At 40.8% G+C, this 17785-nt stretch overlaps 1 protein-coding gene across 2 annotated transcripts in view; it reads right to left on the bottom strand.

Annotated features, from left to right (window-relative positions):
- Nucleotides 1-17785, bottom strand: part of LOC126162196 (ATP-dependent RNA helicase DHX33) — a 135088-nt gene that overhangs the window by 82675 nt on the left and 34628 nt on the right. For both annotated transcript variants that reach the window (XM_049918525.1, XM_049918526.1), the window contains one exon: nt 10395-10527. In XM_049918525.1, the coding sequence (XP_049774482.1) occupies nt 10395-10527 (133 nt within the window). The remainder of the gene's footprint in view (nt 1-10394; nt 10528-17785) is intronic.

A 17785-nucleotide genomic window follows, 5' to 3' on the forward strand; every position in this document is an offset into this window, starting at 1 on the left:
CTGAAGTCAAAGAACACCAAGCGTTTTTAGGGAAGATTGTCTGCTATCATAAATTCATTCTAGGTGCAGCCAAGATGGCCCATCCTCGTTACAAATTGCTCCACAAGGATGTCCTTCCCAGTGGACACTGGCCTGCAAACTCATGTTCACACTTCAGAAACCTAAATTACATTCTGCTCCTTGTTTAGGTGCCTTCCAAACTGGGCATCACCTGCTCTTGGCAACAGACACCTTTCAGTATGGCCTTGGGGCTGTTCTTGCACACTGCTATGAGGATGGTTTCAAACATATGATAGCTTATGCTTCAAAAACACTCAACTCCATTCAGCAGCGCTACTCCCGAGTTGAAAAGAAAGTGCTTGTTAACAACTACACCATCAAAAAGTTTCACATGTTCATGTACGGGTCTCAAGTTCCACATCATTACTGACCACAAGCCTTTGGTTTCATTGTTTAATCCTTCTGCTTTATTGCGTGACAAAGCAGCACATTGCCTCCATTGTTGGGCCATGTTTTTTCCTCGCTACAATAATTAAATATATTTTCAGCATACTGCACAGCATGCTAATGCCGACATGCTGTCTTGGCTTCCAATGGTGCCAGGTCCACTTTTGAACAGAATGAGCTCCTTTGTTTTCACTTAATTGTTAAAGTGCATCATACAGTGGAAGGGTTTCATATTATGGGTTCCCAGATTGCAGCTCCTGTTGTTGCCAATTCGGTTTTGCACCTCGTTCAGCATGGTTTGCCAGATAGGCCTCCAGACAGTGTTTTTGAACCTTTACATAACTATTTTGCCCTCTATCATCAGCTTTTGGTGTTTGATGGTGTTGTTCTCTTAGCTAATGATAGACTGTCTCTCAGGGTTGGACCCCTGCCAAACTAGGGTGGGATGTGCTTCAGCAATTACATCAGGAACATTGGGAGGTCTCTTGCATCAAGTCACTGGTCTGTCAATACTTGTTTTGGCCTGGCACTGAGGATGACATTGTGCCTCTTGTTGCAGCCTGTGCTCTGTGTGCAACACAACACGCGGCACCATGAGTGATGCTTTCTGTATGACCACATTGCAGCATCCTTTGGAATGTGTCCATGTTGATTTTCTGGGTCTCTTAATAAATTCTTACTGGTTGTTGGTTGTCAATGCTTTCTTGAAATTTCCATACGTTATCCACTCTCCTTCCATGTCAGCTGTGGTTACTGTACAGGCCCTCTCCGAAGTTTTTTTCTATTGAAGGATTGCCATCGACAATGGTCCACAGTTTGCGCCTCAGGTCTTCTGCAATTTCTGTGCCCATCAAGACATTTGCCACATCACTGCTCTGTTACACCCCCAATACTCAAGGTCCAAATGAAGAAGTAATTTATGGACTCTTTGAGGGACGCCACCTTGATACACTTCTTGAGCTCCTACAGGTTTACGATAGTGGGAGATCAAAGTTCGGCCGAGATGCTCCATAGTTGCCAGCGATGTACTGTCCTGCCCATTGGCACGGCGCTGGCATGGTTTGTTCCTGGCTCCATGTGATTGCCCCCCCCCCCCCCCCCCCCCGAACTGGATTCTGGCAGTGGCCTCTGTATGGTGCACCACCATGATCAGCTGCATCCTCATACCACAGCAAAGGCCATGGATCTACTGCCGCAGCCTTTGCCTTCTCCCTTAGTGCCTGTCCAGGCCTAACCGCACATCCCTGCTGTGGGGGCAGACCTGCCCTCTTTGTGGATATCACCAATTCCTGCCTCACCTCTGGGGTATGGTGCCTGGGCTATGCTACCAACCAGCTCCGTGATGCTTCATTGCCACCTGTGCTTCTGCCGCCAGCTAGACCGGCACTGTAGGATCCTTCACCATCAGCATCCCTGGTGCCCCCACCTGAGTGGCCAACGCCTTCAGTATCTTTCCACCAGGACCCAGATGTTGAGTTGTTACCAATGTACCTAAAATCAGTTGTCCCTTGCGTTATTTTGCAGGGGAGGGGGATGGCATGTCTGTGGCTGTGCACCTTCCGCCCCTACTCACCAGTTCTGGTCCGGAATTCCTTTCATCACTGCCGTACTCACCTGCTGTGGAGGACATGGATGTGGCAACAGTCATCCCAATGCCTGCATCAGTGGAGTGATCATTCCACAAGAGGTGCTATAACCCTATACATTCTTGGTTACATATCATGGCACCTGTCTGCCAGCACACTGCACTCAAATACTCTGCCAACGGCATCTCCATGGGCTTGCCACCAGAAGCCACCTGCAACTCATGCACATAACACGACACACGTTGTGCCATCTATCTGAGCTCTCTTCTATATAAGGACAGCATGGCAGGTGACCACCCTCAGTTTGTGTTCTATGGCTTATGGTACCGATTCTATGTTTTTTGTTTACTTGAATATGGATATATAAACTTCTGTTCTTTGTGACTGCATTACTGTGTCTAGCACTACAAAAATCACTATCTTTAAACAATCGCTTACTGTTCTGTGACTAGTTTAGGTCATTGCACCCACCAAGTCTGTTGCTTTCCACATAGAGAAATTTGTGACTTTAAATATTTCTTGAGTACTTCTTTGGACCCAGAGACATGATGATTCATATGCTTTTATGTTGAGTAGAGTGTTAAATTTGGTGCCAATTACAGTTGCTGTCAGTCCTATAGGTTAATCTACAATATAGTAGTACACCTGTCTTAGTCCTCCAGTCTCTGCATTGTAGCAATATTCAGTTGAAGACAAATGAAAGAATTCAACATGATAAATGAAGTAGAGTAACAAGAAAAGCTTTCACTGAACACTCAACAATTTTCTTGAAGCATGAATTTGATATCAGCAGGCAAGGAAAATTTTGCTCTGAAGCTTTCTGTCACTCATCTTTCTTTCACTGTGACTTTTTTATGCCTATTAAACAACAGCTAAATTAAGACCCATAATGGAGCACAATTTTGATAGTTTTCTTTACTATTAAGTCTCTGTGTAGCAGTCTTGTCCATCCAAGATCAAACAAATATTGCTATCCAAGGTTTGTTCACTGATCATGATTTATTCAGAACGAATTTTCACTCTGCAACATGGCTTGAGCTGGTTTGAAACTTTCTAGCAGATTAAAGCTATGTGCTGGACTAAGACTCAAATTGGGACATCTGCTTTTTGTGGGCAAGTGCACTACCAATTGAACTACCCAAGCATCACTCATGACCCGCCCTCACAACTCCACTTCTGCCATATCTTATCTCCTACTTCCTAAACTTCACAGAAAGTCTTCTACATACCTACTGGCCCCTACCACTTGACTCACAGTTACTTTAATCGAAATACAGGTATGCTTTCTTGGCCACTTATGGATTCAGCCCTGTGGATCAATTCTCTCAAAACACTGCTGTGTTGCGCTGCATGGTGGTAGCTGGATATATGTAAATACAAGTCAGCATGTATCAGTTTCCTTCATCATGCCCTGGTATGATATCTTGCTTGTTCCACACACCAATGTGAAAAATTGAAAGTAGATGTATTTCCCTGCCTACATGGTGAACCTTCTCATGGATGTTGTTGGCGTGATCAACAAATTCATTCAGGAAATTCCTGCCATGTGGCCACATAATGAAGATTTTGTCAATATATCTACAGAAATCAGTGGGTTGGAGTTCCGTGACTTCAGTAGCAACTGCCTCAAAATGTTCCATGTGTAAATTCACTATTCCTGGGACATGTTGCACTGAAATAGGAGTAGGCAAGAATGTGTTGAAAAATCTCACTGCTAGCAACTTGAAGTATTGTGCTAGTAATATCACAGAATCATTCGGAGGCACTGGGGTGAATAATAAAAGTTATAGCAACACTCACCATCACGTCATCCTCGCAGGGTCAGATTCATTCAGAGAGCAAGTGATGGCACACTGGGGTGCAATTGGTTTACTCTGTGGCAAACAAGTTCTTCAGAAGAGCAACTAATAACAAATATTTATCACAAATTCCTTGTATGTTGGTACTCCAATAGTATTCAGAGTTTCCAGCTGTGTCAAGTGGTTTACAATCCATGAACTTTCTACCATGTGTTCCTCAATACTTGTCAACTGATGGCTGATGTGTGGTTGCTGCTGTCACCCTTATATAGCACCACTACTGCGTGTGACATCATTGATGCCCAGTCCAATGCCATAAAAGGTGATGTTTCGGTTACAAAATTGCCATTTCCACTTTGAACTTCCAATGGCCATGTCTCAAGCTGTGCTTAGCTGCAGACCTCCACCCGTTTTGAAGGTGTTTTCAGAGATTTTGATCACCATCACTTCTTTTATGAGCCAATCCCAGAGACAATTTGCCCTTGTAATAGCAGATGTTTTATCGAATTTGATTTGGTGCCGGTTTATCGGATTACACTCTGCTACAGCTGATTTCTTGGGATACAATAAATGGAAAGAGGGCTTCATTCTTATGAGTCCTCAGTGAAATGAACATCTGAAACAGTTTCTGTTAGGTGCTCCACGCCCTTAGAACAGAACATTTCTGCTATGGGTGCTGGTAGCATGCATACACCAGTCTGGGCCGATAGATTTTCGGTAAGCACTGTGGCTGAGACATCCGTCTGCTTTCTGGTGGACAAGTATGTCCAGGTATAGCAAGGAACTATCTGTCTCTACCTCCATTGTGAACTTAATGTGGTCATGGATATTGCCAATGTGATCCAAGAACTCTTACAGCTTGTCATGTCCATGAGGCGAGACAACAAATGTATTGTTGACATACCGATAAAAGTAACTAGGCTTTGCAGGAGCCGTATTTAGGGCAATGTCTTCAGGATACTCTATGAACACGTCGGCTATAAATAGAGCTAACAGATTTCCCATCACAATCTTGTTCGTCTAGTTAAAATATCCTCCACCATAAACAAGGTGACATTACTGTGTGCTTAAATAACTCCACAAAAGAGTCTTCAAGTTACTGGGAGAGCAGATCTATAGAGGCTTTGATGGTACTGTACATGAATAGAGGCAACATTAAAGCTGACCATCATTTCTCCTTCTCGAAGATGCAGGCATTTGATTCAATTGAGGAAGTCGAACGTATTCTTTATGTGGTGTGGACAGTGACCAACATGCAGAGTAAGGAGGCCGGTCACGTTTTGTGAGCCTGTGACTCGGCAGTCCAATCCTTGTCACTATGTCCCATACTGGTGTGGTAGGTGATCGATGTTTCTGATGGAGGAGATTTTTAATGATACTCCAATTTAGTGAAGACCATTTGAGAAGCTCCAACACCTTCCTCATTATTCTGGATGTTGGGTCCCATGATTAGTATGTCTCCTCCTCCAGCATCAACTGAATCTTCACATCATAAGTGGCTTGTTTCATTATGACTGCTGCACTGCATTATCAGCTGACAGGACTATGATGAGAGGATCGTTGCAGAGCTCATGAAGGCTATTATCTCAGCTCTCATTATGTCCTGCACTGGCAGCTCGGATTTTGAAAGAATATGGCTCCTTTCTCGACGAACTTCTTTTGGCATTTCACTGGGAATCTTGTGAACTGCTTGTTCTACAATACTTATTGTGCCAGCAAAAGGGATACTACCTTATATGGTACTGGACTGTGCACCACTGACATCACAGGCGACAGTGGTACAATATAAGGATGGCAGCAGTAACAATATGTCTGTCACAACTTGACATTGGCCGAGGATTACTGGGTTGAATCTTGTGGACTGTAAAGCAATTGATGCGACTGGAAGCCCGAGAGCATTTAATGAGTAAGTTAATCTGGTCCAAACACCACTGTAGACAGGCCAGAGAGCTAGGAAGCTTAGTCTTCCTGACCTACAGCTTCGGCAACAGTTTGTCACAGAAGAGTTTCTTCTCCTCATAGAGATAGTCAGTGGCAGCTCGCGAGTATAAATCCTGGATGTTCATAGATTTTTAGATTCAGAAAACTTTGAGAGTGTGAAATTAATAGCACCTGCTGTATAATTGTTATGCTTATCAATATGTTTATACAATTTCAGCCACTGCCAATAATAAAAACAACAGTGATAATATAATTATAATAATATGCATATCTTATCTAACAAAAGAAAGAATTGTTTTGTGGAATTTTATTGTTTTGTACATAATTAAGTACAGTTTAGGACAATAACAAAATAATATGTAAGGTTTCACAACTCTCCACTCACATTTCTGTGTAAGTGGGAGTTTTCGTTCTTTTTTATTTTTTCAGACAAATGTAGAAGATCCCTAGCAGACGTATTAGTCACAAATTTACTTCCAGCAGAAAATGAGATATTCTTAAGCTGCGCTCACACAACTTGTGCTAAATGTAGAGTTCCTTGTAAAATGTTTGCTTGTCGACATGCTTATTTGATTTCATCAATCAAGGGATCTGTTCTTGGAGGCCCTAGTTCCTTTGTGGCTAACTTTTCCTCGTAATTTAATTTCCAATTCCCAGAATGAGATTTCCATTCGGCATCGGAATGTGCACTGATATGAAACTTCCTGGCAGACTGAAGCTGTGTGCTGTACCAGACTGAAGCTGTGTGCTGTACCAGACTGAACTCGGGACCTTTGCCTTTCGTGGGCAAGTGCTCTACCGACTGAGCTAACCCAAGCACGACCCATGACCCCTCCTAACAGCTTTACTTTTCTGTTAGCATTTAAAATAGATTCAACATAGTTCATATTTACAGTTCACATGAAAGCCAATTCCTGCACAGTAAACAACCAACTCCACACACAAAGTGCTGTTTGTGGAAATAATTAAACTCAAGTAGTAATGTCAACAAGGTCTATCAACGTGGTCACTTGACTAGAATACAAATGAGGCGCTGAGATCCATAAGGGTCTCAAGCACAATGTCGTAGAGCCTACATTTAAATGAATATCACAGAAACAAGTGATACAGCTTTTTGTGAATTTTCATATATATGATGTGGGTATACATGCAGATAAACCAGACTCACCAAAAATCAACAGATTTCAGAAGCATGAATAAATGCTACAGTCTCACAACTGACGGTGACATGCTTTCGACCCTTATGATTCTCATGCTCACGAGGGAAACTCCCCATCACATCCCCTCAAATTTAGTGGTAAGAGAGCCCAGTGGACAGCCCGTCAACAACTACGCACAGATAAAGCATGAAAACAAGAAGAAGGTGTACTGCACTGTGAGTGTGTGTGTGGGGGGGGGGGATGTAATATTAGATACAATGAATAGCATGGTGTCATGGTTAAGCAGTGACAGAATTGGACTACAAACTGGACAAACCCATGTTCAAAACTCCATTGTGTCAATTTTCCTTTTTTTCTACAGTAGTATGAACAGTCCGTCCAAACAGTGATTTGTCTGTTCGTTGTATTAAAATTTATGTCTGTGTCATGGTGTATCGTCCATTTGCAACAGTAGGGCGTAAGGAAGACATCTACAATGAAAGCTGATTCTGCTCAACTACTCTATTAGCTGCCGGAAGGAAGTATCTTTCGAAATGGAACTACAAATGATTGATAATAAGGTGACAAGTTAACCAAATCCTCCACCAAAAACCACGTCTGGTGTCTCATGCATGACATTTGTGACAGTATGTGTGTCTCACGAAAGGAACCTCTTATCAATGTACCTAACTTCCACGCCTGATGAGTGAATGAAATACGCCTCATTGCCTGATTTTGGTGTGGGTATCAATGTGAATGTGATCACTCCTGAAAAAATGACGAAAATATAACAGTTTGTCACATAAGCTGCAACAGATGAATGCAACAGTTTCACAAACACACAGTTCTTATGTTTTTAATGTTTTTGAAGCTGCATACTGGAACTGCAAATGATTGATAATAAGGTGACAAGTTAACCAAATCCTCCACCAAAAACCACGTCTGATGTCTCATGCATGACATTTGTGACAGTATGTGTGTCTCACGAAAGGAACCTCTTATCAATGTACCTAACTTCCATGCCTGATGAGTGAATGAAATACGCCTCATTGCCTGATTTTGGTGTGGGTATCAATGTGAATGTGATCACTCCTGAAAAAATGACGAAAATATAAGTTTGTCACATAAGCTGCAACAGATGAATACAACAGTTTCACAAACACACAGTTTTTATGTTTTTAATGTTTTTGAAGCTGCATTCCTTTTTGGAAGTTTTGACTCTTGAATTCCTTTGTTGTAACATTGTTCATGCATTTATTTGTTGTTTTAATTTCTGTGAAATGTCTACATGGCATCTTGCCTGCTCTCACTATTCATCACATTTACTTGCAAAGTAATGTATTCTTAGCACATGACTCATATTCTATAACTAATGTATAGTATGACACCTGTCAAGACTGCAAAAAAAAAAAAAAAAAACATTTCAATGACCAGACAAACAATTGATAATTCTGTGAAAAAAATAAATTAAAAAAATTAGCACAAGAGACTTTCCAACATTGTTCATCTGCTTTTCAGTCTAACACCGTGACCACTTAATCATGACACAATGGTTGTCCATGCAAGTTCGATATTGTACTTTGTAAGCTTCAACCATTCGCTGTTTCTATTTTGCTTTTTTTTTCCCACAGCTCAGTACACCTTCTTCCTGATATCATGCTTGATAAGTGTTCAGTTTTTGAAGGGCTATCCACTGGACCATCTACCACAAAATCTGAGAGGGTTGCAATGGAGAGTTTCCCTGGTCAGCGCCTCAAACGGATTACTGTATCATAAACTACGTAACTTAATATACTATAACTCATTCAGGAACACACAAAATAGGTTTACTGTCAGTACAACTTTAACATATACTGGTGTCCGATCTAATTTTACTACAGAATGAATTAGCATATCTGAGGAGTGTGCCTCCATCTAGCAGGTTTGATGCTGAGCAAACAGGGTTAAAGTTTGCTGCAGTTTGCCACCACCTGGTTGTACTGACGTAAACTTCTAATTGAGAGGCAAGGACTAGCTGTGCATATCATCAACCGTGCACATTGTTTATCAAATCTGTATGTATTTGGCCTGTAAGGCAGATAGGTCACGTGAGGTGCACACGTGTGAAAGCTCCTTAAAATGTTCACAACTGAAGGTGTGCTTGCGACCCTGCTACCAAGTTTCAAAGTGTCTAGAGAAGCACTGGCGCGGTAGCTTTAAGTGCTGTATATTTCAGATTGCAGCTTCTATGTTACGACTGACAGCATTCGAAGAAAAAATAAACAATAAATCTGCAAGGTGTCGAAAGTTAGGGTGTTCACGTGCTCTTGGGCTCTTACACAGCAGCCGCCACTGGAGATAATATGATCTCGTTGTCTTTCCTGGTGAGTTTAACTAATACAAATTCTTCATGTTTCCAGCTCAATGGAAAGGCACAAAGTTTTGATGGGGGGAATTCTCTTTGTCTTCTGGTGAAGTATCAAATCAGCATCTTTGTCGTCATCATGTACATAAAGGTGGTACTAGGCTGTGAGTCATAAGTAGCCAGCAAACCCTGTTTGAAAAACTCCCCCCACATGGTGGAGTTCTTTTGAAGGAATGGTTAAAGAGAAACACAAATTAAGAAACAATGTTTTAAACCAAAGTAACTTCTACTGTTACTTCTAAAGCAACTTCTCACTGTAGGTATATTCAAGAGTACAAGAGTTCAGAAGAAATATAAAATCAAAACTATCTTAAGCTGGCCAAGAATCTAGAGAGATTGCACACAGTTGGCATCTACAGCATTCAATGCAAATGCAAACTGTAGTATTTCATATAGACACAATGCCATGTCCTGCAGCACTTCTTGGAAAACACCAGGAAAGTTTGCCTTGGACAAAAACTGAACTGGAGATCACAGTACACAGCTTAATGATACAAATACTGTCACTTTTGAATGGTTCAAATTGCTGTGCATGTGTAGTAGAATCTGGACCAGAAAATAAAGGATGCCATTAAAATTAGGAAAATGATGACCTTGTAAACAAAGACAGAGGATACCAAATTAATTGTAACCCAATGCTACCTACAATACACTACGAGATTCCAATTTGACACCAGGGTGTAAGATGGTGCTTGAGGCACTGATTGAAACATCACCCCTTTCAGATGAACTTTATACTAGATCATAAACAATATCATAAAAACGATTTTTAAACATGCTGATTTTTACACAAAAGAACTACTGGATTTTGACATCACTGAATTGGGAGAAGATATGCAGTTGACAGGAAAATTACCAGTGATTAGCAATGTCTTAAAATGTCACCTCTCTCAAACACATACAAAAATCAAAAACTTTTTAAATATAATACTGATAGCACAGAAGCAGAGAGCCTCCTAAAAGGCTAAGGTGTAATGAAAGCTGTTATGTTTCTGTTTGTTATTTCTAGATCTAAATTACGTAGGTTTCTTGGTTTTCAAATAATGAATATCATACACTCTCAGCAGTCATTACATACCTGAGTAATACCAATTCTTCCCTCTTTATCAAGTCTCTCTTCATGGATAAATTGTGGGATCTGAGTTGTCTTGCCACTTCCTGTCTCTCCAATAATAATCAATGTGGAATGTTTTTTAATCTCTTCCAGTATTCTGAAATAGAAGTGAAAGGTCATAGTAAGGACAGTGGCAATCTGAAACAGTCATTATGGGATGGCCTAAGTGCTTTTACCTGATACAACATTATAAGAATTACATTCTCTTCAAGAATTGGTTTTAATCTCTCTTTCTTTATAAATTAACTGTGTGCAATATAATTATACATTTCCCATTCATACACACACACTAAACTAATTTATTTGCCCAAAGATCACTTTATAATGATATCGGAATTATCGGCTTAAATATGATGTGTATAAACAGCTATGCAAAATTAGTGCACATGAACTTCACAGCATGATTCCTTTTCTATTAGCAGTACAAAAATATCCCTAACAAAACTTCATCCCATGCATATTTTCAGTAGAAAATGGACATCAAGGAATGGCAGATTGGTGACACTTTAATCTCATTCAATGCAGCGTAACAATGTTGCCCAGTCAGACCAGTGAGACCAGTGGGAAGAGTCTTGTATCACAATAGTCAAGGTGTAGAGATCGATTCTGGGTCTAGGTGTATTTTTATTAGCTGCTGATTCTGTTCTGCCCAATAATACTGTCGTATAAACTGATTTTTAAACCATACATATCCTACAGTTACATTATTTTTTTCAAGATGAAAATAACAATAATTGGTCAGACATGTCACAAACATTCATGAAGAGTATTAGTCAGTTGAACAAAATTTACTTGCTACAGAGCTGAAGAACTGCAAATCTTATCAATGTGGAAATGTTAAATACACATGCTACATGTACAGTCTGAACAGTCAGACGTATTACATTAGCAACCTGAAAACAGTATAAATATACAGTTAGTGACAGTACATCTTTCACAAAACATATGTTATCTTCAGAGCAAATGCTCAAAGTTAACTGCCTGCACCTCCGAAAATTTAACGATTTGCTGGATCGTGCTTCCCTGACCTCTTCACAACATAGCAGCATCCACACTTAGAAGAGCAGCAAGGACACATGTATAAATTATTCTACATTCTTTGGCAAATTAGAATAAATGTGCTCCTTCTCAAGTTTTGGCACAGGAAAAAATCCAGGGATTTAGGTGAGGCAAATACAGAAGTAATTAAACTTAACTGCCAAGACTGATCCATTTACCAAGAAGTTTTCCTTAAATATCATCACACGTTCCAAGTTGTACAGGTGCACTATTACATTGCAAGCATAACCTCTGCCACACTTGAAGTGGAATATTTTACATGGCTGAGGCAAATGGTTTGTGAGAAATGCATACTTCCGTGTGGTGAACCAGTCTGACAACAAATAGCGATAAAAATACTCATCACTCCAATCCATGTGTTGTTGCTAAAACATGTTGTTTAAACTTATTGTTATATCAATACTGTGGAAAATGAGTGAGCCAATAAGAAATATTAATAATAATAATATTAATGTATGGAAATACATACTAAAAGCATTGTACTTATCAGACAGAATGTTGAAAAATATAATTACAACTGTTAGGTGATGATGTTGACAAAAATAATAGCAGAGTTTAGTAATTACCTTTGAAATGGGTTGCTAGCCCTAATGGTAACATAATGTACTAACGAAATGTAACAAGTACAAAAGTACTAAACGCGATTTTTTTTTTTTTTTTTTTTTTTTTTTTTTAAGGGCGCTCAACTACTGAGGCCATTAGCGCCCAACTAAACGTGATGGTACTAACTGATAGAACTAATGATAGCAGGGTATACTGGAAACTGGGTTAAAATGTAGAAGGTCAAACAGTGTGAAACAATACACTTACATAATGTGGCTATGTGATTTGCATGATTGTAGAAGAACTACTGATGAGAAATATGAATTCAGCAGTGGATGATAAGAAAAGCAGGGATATATAAAAAAAAGAGATAGACTGAATCTGTCTGTCTGTCTGTCTTTCTTCATTTCTTTCTAAGTGTTATAGGGTATGAATGAATAACAGAGAAGCAAAACTAATAATCTACTGGAATGAAAGGAGGTATGTAGTGCATGGTAAGAGAGGGGTGTATGTACAAAAGTAAGGTGGTCTAATAAAAGTAATTGTACTCTCATTTCTAAGTTAGTATCAAATGACTGCATATGTTTTGTATGTCCTGCTATAATTAGTGAATTACTATTAAGAAACTGTGTAACATATCAGACCGACAGTGATTAGCAACTGAAAGAGCTGCAACTACACCAGGAATCAAACTCTCCAACCTCTAGTACACTAGGCCCTCTGCTGTTCCTGATTTACATAAGTGATCTAGGTGATAATCTGAGCAGCCCCCTTAGATTGTTTGCAGATGATGCTGTAATTTACCGTCTAGTAAAATCATCAGACGATCAACTTCAATTACAAAACGATCTAGTGAGAATTTCTGTATGGTGCAAAAAGTGGCAATTGGCACTAAACAAAGAAAAGTGCAAGGTCATCCAATGGGTACTAAAAGAAATCTGATAAATTTTGGGTATACGATAATCGCACAAATCTAAGGGCTGTCAATTCCACTAAATACCTAGGAATTACACTTATAAGCAACTTAAATTGGAAAGACCACATAGATAATATTGTGGGGAAGGCGAAACAAAGGTTGCGCTTTGATGGCAGAACACTTAGAAGATGCGACAAACCCACTAAAGAGACCACCTACATTACACGTGTCCATCCACTGCTGGAATATTGCTGTGCAGTGTGGGATCCTTACCAGGTAGGATTGACGGAGGATATCAAAAAAGTGCAAAGAAGGGCAGCTCGTTTCATGTTATTGTGCAATAGGGGTGAGAGTGTCACTGATATGAGACGCAAGTTGGGTTGGCAGTCACTGAAACAATGGTGGTTTTCTTTGCGGCGAGACCTATTTACGAAATTTGAATCACCAACTTTCTCTTCCGAATGCGAAAATGTTTTGTTGACACCCACCTATGTAAAGAGAAATTATCTTCATAATAAAATAAGAGAAATCAGAGCTCGAACAGAAAGATTTAGGTGTTCCTTTTTCCCACACGCCATTCGAGAGTGGAGTGGTAGAGAATTAGTATGAAAATGGTTCAATGAAGCCTCTGCTTGGCACTTAAAGTGTGAATTGCAGAGTAACCATGTAGATGTAGAATGATAAACTCTACCCGTTGTACCAACTGGGCACCACTGAACTGAATGAAGATACTTGTGCATCTGATTACAGCTTACCAAATAGCATCTATTTTGTACTGAAAATGTAGGAAACAGAATTTTGTTAAGAGACACTTTGGTATTTGCAGTGACTACCACTTCATGCCATAGCTGGATATGAAAAGCAGGACACTCCTAGCAGTGCCAGCACTGTGTACTGATATGATTACCTTGGCCTCTCCACCCAAAGACATTAACAGCAACAACAACAACAACAATAGCCACAGCATGCAGGGAAGACTTGCCAGCTGACCAGGTAGGCTGACTTTGAGATGCCCGATACAGGGCAAACCATCACAACCTGGAAGCAAGTCTTGTCTTCGGCCACCATCGTGCTTGAGCACATGTAAACACTATGTGCAGCCCTATTTAAACGAGCATGCAGGCTGCTACAGCCAGTTCATCTCATTTTGCTGTGCTACGCTGTTAGCTATGCCAACAATCGAGAATTACGAACACAATCCAAATTCTGGACATGCATTTTTGTATATTCTATCTTTCACTATCTACACTTGGTTGTACTAACTGGACACTAGAATTCTAGAAACAGCCCCCAGGCTGTGGCTAAGCCATGTCTCTGCAATATCCTTTCTTCCAGGAGTGCTAGTTCTGCAAGGTTCGCAGGAGAGCTTCTGTGAAGTTTGGAAGGCAGGAGATGAGGTACTGGCGGAATTAAAGCTGTGAAGACGGGTGGGGGTTGTGCTTGGGTAGCTCAGTTGGTAGAGCACTTGCCCGCGAAAGGCAAAGGTCCCAAGTTCGACTCTCGGTCTGGCACACAGTTTTAATCTGCCAGGAAGTTTCATAACTGGACAATGTTTATCAGAACAGAACTTTGGCTTCTGAATTGTACTTTCATTTTTTTGGTGTGTTTAATAAACATATGCCAGTGATTGAGTCTTTCAATAACAGCACTTCTGTACCTGAATCAGAAAGAGCTGAACTAAATAGGAAATGGACTTTCATTTTGTACAGGGTTATTACAAATGATTGAAGCGATTTCACAGCTCTACAATAACTTTATTATTTGAGATATTTTCACAATGCTTTGCACACACATACAAAAACTCAAAAAGTTTTTTTAGGCATTCACAAATGTTTGATATGTGCCCCTTTAGTGATTCGGCAGACATCAAGCCGATAATCAAGTTCCTCCCACACTCGGCGCAGCATGTCCCCATCAATGAGTTTGAAAGCATCGTTGATGCGAGCTCGCAGTTCTGGCACATTTCTTGGTAGAGGAGGTTTAAACACTGAATCTTTCACATAACCCCACAGAAAGAAATCTCATGGGGTTAAGTCGGGAGAGTGTGGAGGCCATGACATGAATTGCTGATCATGATCTCCACCACCACCGATCCATCGGTTTTCCAATCTCCTGTTTAAGAAATGCTGAACATCATGATGGAAGTGCGGTGGAGCACCATCCTGTTGAAAGATGAAGTCGGCGCTGTCGGTCTCCAGTTGTAGCATGAGCCAATTTTCCAGCATGTCCAGATACACGTGTCCTGTAACGTTTTTTTCGCAGAAGAAAAAGAGGCCATAAACTTTAAACCGTGAGATTGCACAAAACACGTTAACTTTTGGTGAATTGCGAATTTGCTGCACGAATGCATGAGGATTCTCTACTGCCCAGATTCGCACATTGTGTCTGTTCACTTCACCATTCAGAAAAAATGTTGCTTCATCACTGGAAGGCTTCTGCTTTAGCCTTTTCCGTAAGATTTTCCAAACCGTCGGCTGTGGTACGTTTAGCTCCCTGCTTGCTTTATTCGTCGACTTCCGCGGGCTACGCGTGAAACTTGCCCACACGCGTTCAACCGTTTCTTCGCTCACTGCAGGCTGACCCATTGATTTCCCCTTACAGAGGCATCCAGAAGCTTTAAACTGCGCATACCATCGCCGAATGGAGTTAGCAGTTGGTGGATCTTTGTTGAACTTCGTCCTGAAGTGTCATTGCACTGTTATGACTGACTGATGTGAGTGCATTTCAAGCACGACATACGCTTTCTCGACTCCTGTCGCCATTTTGTCTCACTGCGCTCTCAAGCGCTCTGGCGGCAGAAACCTGAAGTGCGGCTTCAGCCGAACAAAACTTTATGAGTTTTTCTACGTATCTGTAGTGTGTCGTGACCATATGTCAATGAATGGAGCTACAGTGAATTTATGAAATCGCTTCAATCATTTGTAATAGCCCTGTATATTCTATCATTAACTATCTGTGCTTGGCCGTACTAACCAGACACTGTTTATCAGAATTCCACGAGGAAGTTAGGGCAGTCTCTTGCCCTGGATTTGAGAACCTGGCCCTGAAGGCAGAGGACTCAACGGCAAGGAGAAACTACCCCAGTAAAGATCCTTAAGGATATGCAGCCAGAACAGACAGAAAGAAGGGAATCACAGTCCAGTATCTGATAGGGGAAGAGGACAAAGCAAGGTTGTCATTCAGTGACATCCTTGCAATACCAAAAGTAATAGAAAATTTAAAACTATGACAAGAAAAACAAGAACTCAATATAAAGTTGAAAAGCTAGAAAATTAAAAAATAAATCATGAATTATGCTAGCTTAGATTTTGTAGGTGAATCAGAAAATGCCCTCTAAAGCAGTAGGAATGATACACCACAAAGGAATTATCCAAATGGGAAGGAAATCAGTAGATGCGGTGTACATGTACAGATAAACAAATGATTACAATTTCAAAAAACTGGATGATCCAGTCAAGAGAAAGAGTTGCACAAATTGAGCAAATTACTAATGCATTTGTCCACCTCTGGCCCTTATGCAAGCAGTTATTTGGCTTGGCATTGATTAACAGATATGCTGGATGTCCTCCTGAGGGATATTGTGCCGAATTCTCTCCATCTGGTACAATACATCATCAAAATCCAGAGCTCAATGGAGGGCCCTGATTGTGATGATCAAAACATTCTCAATTGCGGAGAGGTACGGTGAACTTGATGGCTGAGGTAGGGTTTGGCAAGCATAACAACAAGCAGAAGAAACTCAGCGTGTGTGGGTGAGCATTATCTTACTGAAATGTAACCCAGGATGGCTTTCCCTGAAGGGCAACAAAATGGACTGTAGAATATCGTCAACTTACTGCTGTGCTGTAAGGGCGCAGCAGGTAATAACCAAAGGGGCCTTGCTACTGAGTGAATTGGCACCTCTTACCACCACTCCTGGTTGCTGGGCTGTACAACCGGTGACAGTGAGGTTGGTACGCTCCGGTGTCTGTGGCGTTTCCAGACATGTCTTCACTGGTCGCTGGAACTCAGTTCGAAGCAAGACTTATAGCTAAAGACAAGTTTACTCCAGTCAATTAGATTCCAGGCTGAAGAAATGTCTAGAGGTGCACTGGACAGTGGTGTGATACGAAACTAACTGCCACCTGCCATTCAGCCCAACAACTAGCAATGATGGTGTGGAATGCCATTTCTTTTCACAGCAGGACCCCTTTGGTTGTCATCCATGGCTCTCTTACAGTACAGCAGTATGTTGACGATATTCTGCACCTCTTCTGTTGCCCTTCATGGCAAGCCATCTTGGGGATACGTTTCAGCAAGATAATGCCTGCCCACACACGGTGAGAGTTTATACTGCTTATCTTTGTGCTTGCCAACCCCTATTTCGGCCAGCACAGGTTGCCATATCTCTCCTCAATTGAGAATGTTTTGAATACTGTGATCAGGGGCCTCCAACCAGCTCAGGATTTTGACAATCTAATGCACCAATTGGACAGAATTTGGCACCATATCCCTTAGGACATTCAATAACTCTATCAATCAATGCCAAGCCGAATAACTGCTTGCATAAGGGCTATATATGGACCAATGTGTTAATGACTTGTGAAGCTATTTCTCTGGTGTAAATCATCCAGTGTTTATGAAATTGTAATCATTTGTTTGTATGTACATGTAAATCACATTTCCTTGCCATTCTGATAATTCCTTGTGGTGTGTTATTATTTTGTCTTGGCGTGCATAAGAAAGCGTGGGACACTAGAACTAGACGTGCTAGGTGTATCAGAGAATAGTTGGGATGGCATGGGAGATTTTATACCACATGATTAAAGAGATTTTTGCTTGTAAAGCAAAACTAGGA

The sequence above is a fragment of the Schistocerca cancellata genome, chromosome 2, assembly GCF_023864275.1.
Source record: "Schistocerca cancellata isolate TAMUIC-IGC-003103 chromosome 2, iqSchCanc2.1, whole genome shotgun sequence".
Classification (NCBI taxonomy): domain Eukaryota; kingdom Metazoa; phylum Arthropoda; class Insecta; order Orthoptera; family Acrididae; genus Schistocerca; species Schistocerca cancellata.